Source organism: Cynoglossus semilaevis, chromosome 17 (assembly GCF_000523025.1).
Source record: "Cynoglossus semilaevis isolate Cse_v1.0 chromosome 17, Cse_v1.0, whole genome shotgun sequence".
Lineage (NCBI taxonomy): Eukaryota > Metazoa > Chordata > Actinopteri > Pleuronectiformes > Cynoglossidae > Cynoglossus > Cynoglossus semilaevis.
In genome coordinates this window covers 15,578,516-15,587,039 of record NC_024323.1, presented here as the reverse complement: position 1 = coordinate 15,587,039, position 8,524 = coordinate 15,578,516, and the positions used below count along the sequence as shown (strand labels likewise).

General features: G+C 51.3%; 2 protein-coding genes across 3 annotated transcripts in view; one reads left to right on the top strand and one right to left on the bottom strand.

Annotated features, from left to right (window-relative positions):
• ntn1b (netrin 1b) overlaps positions 1-8,518 on the bottom strand; it is a 14,619-nt gene extending 6,101 nt beyond the window's left edge. The window contains exons 1-5 of one of the 2 annotated variants that reach the window (XM_025064449.1): positions 8,359-8,518; positions 7,229-8,273; positions 2,484-2,672; positions 1,525-1,674; positions 1,046-1,099 (exon numbers count right to left, since the gene is read on the bottom strand). In XM_025064449.1, coding sequence (XP_024920217.1) covers positions 1,046-1,099; positions 1,525-1,674; positions 2,484-2,672; positions 7,229-8,243 — 1,408 coding nt within the window. In that variant the 5' untranslated portion in view covers positions 8,244-8,273; positions 8,359-8,518. Of the gene's footprint in view, positions 1-1,045; positions 1,100-1,524; positions 1,675-2,483; positions 2,673-7,228 lie in introns of both variants that reach the window. The other variant, XM_008330754.3, reaches the window with a different exon arrangement.
• The window catches only part of LOC103393693 (phosphoinositide 3-kinase regulatory subunit 5-like), a 29,879-nt gene that overhangs the window by 11,791 nt on the left and 9,564 nt on the right, over positions 1-8,524 (top strand). The window lies entirely within an intron of this gene.

Sequence of the window (8,524 nt, the reverse complement as noted above, 5' to 3'; positions counted from 1 at the left end):
TGTTGAGTGAGAGAGGGGGGCTTTCAGCTCGCCTGAATATGGATAAACTTCATTATGTCTTCCAGCCCTCTGTCCACTCGTTCCTTTTCTCTCCATTATACTCCCTGTGAATGAGGTTGCCTGGGTAATGATGGAGGAAGAAAAAAACGCCCTCTTCCTGTTAAAGAAGGAACGTTTTGGGACGAGGATCAAATTCATGTATGTAGAGACGGCGTTTCTGCTGGAATGTCTGAGTGAATAAGAAAAGAGGAAATCCCAGAGTAAATGAATCTGACCGCTCCATGTGAAGGGGGGGGGGGGGGGGGGTATCACCCACTGGACTCTGGGGGCCGTACCTCCCCTTGATGACTGACGTTGTCCATTAGCCCTGTAGCAGTTTAAAACGCTGTGGCCCATGAACCCCCCCCCCCCATTAAGATCTGGTCTCCCGCTGTGAGGACAAATGTCCCTACAGCTGAGACACCATGGTCCTGCGGGGGCCCCAGGGACAACACTGCTCCTGATCTGGAGGGTGTCGTCCGTGTTGACCTGGGTCCAAACTCCTCGGCAGTAACCACAGCAGACTGGGGGGGGGATGCGGGGGTGTGTTGAGGTCTGAAGTCAGTGGCGCCACCATGGTCACATGTTGATCGATGATCTGAAGTAACTCAGGCCTTTCACCAGAGCAGAGCAGTGAAACAAAGACATTAATAAACTAAGTGTGGAGCTGAGCTCTGGGCCGGGCCGACACACGGGCCCTGACACTAGAACTGCTGTGTGTGTGTGTGTGTGTGTGTGTGTGTCAACAGTCCCACACTGACACCCTGGGACAATAAGGTCGGCACGGCTTTCTGTGCTGCAGCCGGCCCTGATTGAAATACAAACTGGTGCAAATGAAGCATGTAATCAGATTAGGGGGGAGGCAGCCGCCCGGGGGAGGCAGCCGCCCGGGGGAGGCAGCCGCCGGGCTGGGAATACGGGCCACGAGGCCACAGGGAACGCTGGCTAAATATCTGGAGTTGAAGTCAGCGGCGGGCGAGCGAGCCTCGTGGTGTTTGGTTCTCACCTGAAGGCTCCTCGTAGCTGCTGTACGTGGCCGTGGGGGGGGCGACGGGGATTTCTGTGACAGGAGAAGAAGTTGGTTTCACATGAACAAAGAAGCAAAATGAGTAAAAACAAAGTGAAGAAAATTTTATTCCAGAAGGTTCTTCTGAGAGCAGACTTCTAATAGAACACTGTGTTTATGACTGTTGGTCTGTGACGTACTGCAGTATTCAATACTGCAGTACTGCAGGTATTCAATACTGCATGTGGTCTAGAATTTGATACATAGCCCACACTGAGGCTGTGGTTCTGGTTGGTCAGAGTAGAACCTGTGCTCAGTGTCAGTACAGGTCAACCAATCAGCAGCATTTCCACATAAACCTCCATGATGACAACACTGTGATGTCATCACTGTCACGTCACTGCGATCTTATCTCTTGACTGCAGCTGTAGTGACAGACTGTGAGTAGAGGTCACAGAGGTCACAGAGGTCGGCCTTACTGATGCACGGAGCGATGGGGGAGCGGCTCTGCTGGTAGCCCTTAGCGCAGCGGTTACAGGTGATTCCTGTCACTCCGTCCTTGCAGGGACACTGTCCCGTAGTCTGGTTGCACGTCTTCCCTGCTGCTCCCACCGGGTGGCAATCACACGCTGCAAAGAAGACAACGGAAGAATGTCAAGCTCACTGATAGTCAAGTGAAGGCCCTAAGGCGCTGGACCGACGGGGACGCTGTAGAAGAAGCAGGAAAACTCCACCGACCGTCTGCTGCGGCGTGTCCTCCGCTGACTCTGGATATAATCCAACCAATCAAAACCCAGTGAGAATTCATTTGCATTAGTGAAGCTTTCTTTTCCTTCCAGACCGTAGCAGATGAAGAACTGGGCCTCGGACCAGAACCAAACCTCAGTCAAATACCGCAGCTCCTTGTTAGCTCTGTGCAGGAGTTTTACACTCTGACTGCACGCTACTGCTTCAACACACACACGTGTGGGAACGGACTGTGTGTGTGTGTGTGTGTGTGTGTTGCTGGTTTAGCTACTGTATGTTTGTGGGGAAAATGCTGCTGTCGTTGGGACCCTCCCTCCATGAGTTTATACTGGAAAAAAGGTCAGATTAGGATAAAGACCCGGTGTGTGTGTGTGTGTGTGTGTGTAACCAGAGGTTGAGTCACTCACTGTTAAACTGTTATTGATTTGATTCTTTTTTGTTAGTCAAAGCAGTGTTGGTCTCTCAGGTCTCAGGTTTGTAAAACTGAAACTAAAATGAATGAATTAATAACATGGTAATAATAATAATAATAATAATAACATAAGCCTGTCCCAGACGGATGTTACACTGATCACTTGGTCTCCTGTGGTTGGTGCCACAAAAGTTCTGATCTAAAAAGTCTCAGCGATAATAGTTATACTCCTGTGTCTAGAGTCAACCACACAGCGGGACTTGAACCCTAGACATTTACCTTTGCAGGCTCTCCTGTGGCTGATGGCCTTGCTCAGGTCCCTGTAGTAACCCTCTTTGCAGTAGTGACAGTGGCGTCCAGCCGTGTTGTGGCGACAGTTGAGACAGACGCCTCCGCTCCTGCGCCCCGACAGTTTGTACAGCTCCATGTTGAAGCGGCAGCGGCGGGCGTGCAGGTTACAGTGGCAGGCTGGGCACAGAAACACACACACACACACACACACACACACACACTCAGTGCTCGTCCATCTGAGGTTCTGTTCATCTCTGTGAAGTCACTCAGTTGGTAGTTGTTCTTTGAATGTGTATGTGGTTTCCATGGTTACACTTTTGGTTACGTTGTGTTTTTTTGCAGTCTGAAAGATGTTGGTGAAAACTGAAGAGTTTCTGTGTTTCTCTGTTGTTCTGCTCTGAGAGTCAAAGTTCAGGTCGTCTTTGACCTTTGAACCGGGGTGATGTGAGACTCACACATCAGGTGTCCCTGTTTTATTATTGATGACATCATCCTCAGGTTCTCCTGGTTGTCATGATGATGATGATGATGATGATGATGACGATGATGATGATGATGATGATGATGACATCATCCTCAGGTTAACCTGGTTGTCATGATGATGATGATGATGACATCATCCTCAGGTTCTCCTGGTTGTCATGATGATGATGATGATGATGACATCATCCTCAGGTTCACCTGGTTGTCATGATGATGATGATGAGGATGACGGCATCATCCTCAGGTTCACCTGGTTGTCATGATGATGATGAGGATGACGGCATCATCCTCAGGTTCCCCTGGTTGTCATGATGATGATGAGGATGACGGCATCATCCTCAGGTTAACCTGGTTGTCATGATGATGATGATGATGTCATCACATGCTGAGGTACAGGTGACTGGTCCCACCAGCTGTGAGGGAGTGGAGCTGACAGGTGGCTGGACTCAGACACACACTTCAGGATGGGGGGCCCACCGACACACACACACACACACACTGTGTCTGGCAGCTGTCACGGGCTTATCTCACACACGTCTCTCACAGGACTGATCCAACAGCAGGCTTTGAAGACTCTGACCTTTGATGACCTCTGATGACCTCTGGTGACCTAATGTTCTCCTGGCTAAACCCATACGGTACCAAACACGTGATGTCAACCATGGAGCTGCAGGACTGTTGGACCAAATCTGTCCCACAGAGCAGAGACGTTATCCTCACACTCTGTCCCACGGCTCCCCCTCTGGAGAAGAACAGGAAGTCCAGGAGTCTCTGGACCTTCAATCATACTCCTGAAAGGACCGTCCATCATTCATGGTCAGACCCCTCCTGCCCCCTAGGGGTCTATTATTTTGAGCTGCCACAGTCAAAAATGTCTCTCGTGTGATTTTGTCTTCCTACGCACACTTTGATACATCAGAATTTTCCCGTACCTGCGGCAGTTTCTGGATTTTTGCGTGCGCCCTTTTTCACGTTTAGTACATCAGGCCCCTGGTCTTCAGGCTCCAGGCTCTGAGGTCATTCCTTTTCCCAGCTCCCAGTCTGAGTGGGAACCAGACACAGCTCCTTATCTCTGACTGACCTCCAGCTTATCTGTCTAAATAAACCTTAGGAGCTGTGAGAGTTTGGAGCAGGCCGCCGGGTTTCTCTGCGTGAAGACGAGGGTGGACCGAGAGCGGAGCTGATCAGCAGAGGAAGGAAGTCTGTGTCTTCTGAAGTTGTGACTCATCTGCTCCACAGTGGCTGTGGTGACAGGCCGTCTATGGACGACCAGGGTCTGTAGATGGTTCTGTGCTCCCAGTCTGACCAGAACATCTTCCACCTCCATCACAAACACACTGTGCACAGACAGATGACCTTCCGTCTGTCTACCACATGGAGAACCCTGGGATATTTATATTTATGTGAGCTGACGTTTGGTGAAGTTAAAGTCCCTAATGTTCCCAACAACGTGATCCAGTCGTCGACCACCTGTGATCCAGTCGTCGACCACCTGTGATCCAGTCGTCGACCACAGGTGATCCAGTCGTCGACCACCGGTGATCCAGTCGTCGACCACAGGTGATCCAGTCGTCGACCACAGGTGATCCAGTCGGCGAGCACGTGGGATCCGGTCGGCGACCACGGGGGACCCAGTGGGGTGTGATGGAGCCCTCACTGCCTCTGCTGCTCAGTTTATAAATGCTGTAATTGGGGGGGGAGGGGGTCTGGTAAATGACGTTAAAGGGGTGTGTGGGCGTGAAAATGGCGCTGTCGGTGGATGGGCCGCACGGCGGTAGAGCTGGGCTGTGATCTGAGGCTCAGCCGCGGAGCGTGTCCCTGCCCTGGACCACGGCTTCTCCCCAGCCTCCCCTTCTTTACTGCCTCAGAGGGGCTGGACGTGGTGGTCCAGACGCCTCTTGGAGCGTCTGAAACCCTAACCCTGCTGTCACATGGTGCTGGTAGTAAACTGGTACCAAACCCCCCCCATCAATGTGGTTTCAGACCAAATCCAAAGTTTTGAACACTCTGTGTGTGTGTGTGTGTGTGTGTGTATCTACAGAATGATGGGATTCCCTGTGTCCCCCACCCCGTTCTGCTTTAACACCACCACCACCCCCTCACCGCCCCCCCCACCCCCGGGCGCTGGAGGAAGGACACCGACATTAAATCAAAGGCCACTGTCTCTTCTCAGAACCGTGCGTCAGTCCGTCCACGGCCCAGCAGAACAGGACTTTTTTTTTGTCTTTTTTGTCTTAAAGCCAGCAGTGAAACCTTTTCTGGCTCCAAACTTCAAGTCTGTGTTGAATTATGAGCTCAACAAAACAAAATCCTCCAAACATGCAGCCTTTACCCAGAGGACACTGCACTGGAACGGAGCAGGAAGGATTGGACCAGATGCATGTTTTTGTTTCGTGGCTGTTCAGAGAAATCTTCAACCAGAGACTAAAGAAGAGACGGGAGTGAGTGAGGAAGGGGGGGTCGACGAGGGTCAGGGTCAGGACGGTGTTTGGTCTGAGGTGCTGAAGAACGTTGAACCAAGTGGCCCCCTCCTCATTCAGTAGATGATGTTGTTAAGTTGACGTCATTTTTTCACCATAACTTCATTCAAACACTCGCTATTCTCTGTTGACGTCTGTGGCCGATGTGGGCTGTTGGTTCTACATCAGTCTGTTCTACGTGACTGGCTCTCGTCCGTCCATCTAACTGGACCCTGGGCTCCTGCCGGCTTTTTCAAGGTTCTCTGAAAGTTCCACACCGCTCCAGTGCCAAAAAATGTTCAAGGATGTTTCCTAACCTGCAGCACACCTGTTTCCTGTTAGCCGCCGTGGGCTGCTTCTTTGAGCGGCCCACTTCAGCCAATCATCCTACTTCATTTTGAAGAGATGAAATTTGTAGTTTTGTTTATTTGTTGTTTCTTGTTTTTCTTCAGGCCCATCTGAGGATTGTCATGTTATTAAGGTTGTTGTGGAAAATAAGTTACCACTGCAGTGACTAACGTGGATCCAAACAAACAGCCCACAACAAGAGCAGGACGTGGGCCGTCACTTTTGTTTTTTTCACTTTCCATGAACTCCTCATCGTTTCCACTGATGTTGAAGTTCACATCCGGACCACTGGGTTCATCTTTGCACGTGTCAGAGGTCAAAGGTCATCACTTTGGATGTTAAAGATGTCGACGTGCTCTTGTTCAAATCCAACCCCCCCCCCATCCTCCCCCTGCTGAGACGTTAGCGCAGTGCTTCTCAAATAGTGGGGCGGGCCCCCCGGTGGGGGCATGAGGGGCTTCCAATGGAACATACGTGTACCACTGCTGTCATGCCTGAATGATATGAATGTGAAAACATTTCTGTCCCCGGGGGGGGGGGGGGGGGGGGAAGAAGAAATGTTTTGGGCTATATTGGAGGAACCATTGGCTAACGTTTTACACTGGGCTAACGTCAGGGCTAGCTACACCTAAGGTGGGAACCTTCTTCTTATTATTATCATTATTATTGACTCCAGTTTGAGGACAACAACAGTTCAACTGGACCCCCACCCCTCAAGATGCCACAAGTGTCAGGCTTTTGTTTTAGTGAAATACACTCACATGCCAGGGTGATTGTTCCGTTTGGTTGAATAAACTGTGACAATGTTTTGTTGCTCTTCCAGATTTGCCTCCCAGCAGCTTAAGGGGGGGCAGAACTGTTGATATAACCCTGCAGCATCACAGTAAACACTGACTCACTGCTGCTGCTATTGACCCCCCCCCCCCCCCCCCAATACTTCACTGAGTCCAAAGTGGCAGCCAACATTCAGCATACCAGAAATGTCAGTGAAAATGCCCCATTTGCCCCTCTGATCTGTAACTGCACCTGCTGGTGGAAACAGGAACAGCCCCTGCCGTCTGTCTGTGTGGCTGCAGTGTTTTCTTCCTATAACAGCCCCCCAGTGTTGGGGGGGGGGGGGGGGGGGGATTTCCTTTAAATAAATATTTTTTAAATCTTATTTATTTATTATATCTCATATACACACATATACCTATGTATGTATGTATTTACTTTAATATAAAATGTGCCGTTTATTTACAGGAGTTAAAACATGTGTTGAAATGAACAATTTAGAGAGTAGAAGTTAACAATCGAATATGTTATTATTATAAGTCATCCTTAGATATTGACCTAGCTAACGAATAAATCGTTGGATACTTTAGGAGCACTTTTAAAATACTGCCCCGTGTGTACTCCACTTCACGTGTTAAAGTTAAAGCACCTCAGAGGTGGACGACTTACCCACACACTCGTTGGCCTCTCGGGCTGTGGCGCGCTGCCACGGCCGGTCATAGTGGAAGGGTTTGCACCTGTCGCACTCCGGTCCCGCCGTGTTGTGTTTGCACTCACACACCAGATTCCCTTCTCTGTCTTTGACGCATTTGGAAGCGTGTCCGTTGCACTTGCAGCGACCTCCGACTTGTAGGTCGGACACGGCGTAAAAGTAGGAGTCCCGCGCCAGCTCCGAGTCGTCTTCGTTCTCATCCCCGAAGGTGTGGAGGCGGCTGAAGATCACCTTGACGTCGGTGGCCGTCACCCAGTCCTGCAGCACCGGGGAGTTGTCGAAGTCGTGCGCCGACGGTCTGCCGTCCAGGGTGCTGAAGGCGATGAGTCCACCTGTCAGCGGGTGCATGTCGGTGTGGGAGTCGGTGCACACGGCCTCCTGCTCGTTCTGCTTGGTGATGGTCGCCTTGTTCTGCCGGTTGTACATCTTCTTACACTGCGTGGAGTAAAACTGGAAGGGAACCCAGGATTTACCGTAGTCCATGGACTTGTAGATGGCCATGGACTCGGGTCTGGGTGAGCAGAACTGCAGACTGACGTAGGTGACCTCGAACTTTTTACCCAGTGACAGGGTCAGGGTGACGTTCTGAGGGTATTGTGGGTAGTTTTCAGAGCGCCAGCAGGTGAGGTTGTGTGGATTGTTGAGGTCCGTCAGGTACGCAGGCGGATGGCACTTCTTTGGATCCCCGGCGTCGCACGTGTGACACTCCCTGCTCCTCTCCTCACCCTTCTCGGTCACCACACAGTAGCGGGCGGCCGGGTTCCCGCAGGTGCTGGACACGCGCACGTCCTTGCCGAAAGCCGAGTTGACAAAGTCGGGGATGCATCTCCGCGGGTTCCCGTTCTCGTCATAGCAGGGGTCCGGAGGAGAGGACTGGGCTGCAAACGTGCTCAGCCCGTACCCCGCCGAGCCGCCACTGCTCAGGGCGGACACTGCCACCAGCGTCAGCCAAACCTCCAGGATCCGTGACATTGTAATCCGTGCACCGCAGAGATGGTGGCGCTGAAACACAATGCAGATAAAAAGGGTGAAAAATGATGAGGGCGGAGAACAAAGTGATGCTGAGAAAAACTTGGACGAACTGAACTGAGACTCAGTCAACATTAACTGAGTGAAGAGAACTCCTCCTCCCGGGAGAGTTCCACCAAGAGGAGCGTCTCAGCCTCACGGTCCACAACAACTGCTGAGAATCTGGAGAACGACCCTCTGTCCCGTTTACACACGGAGAAACAAACGGCTACTGCTACACCTAA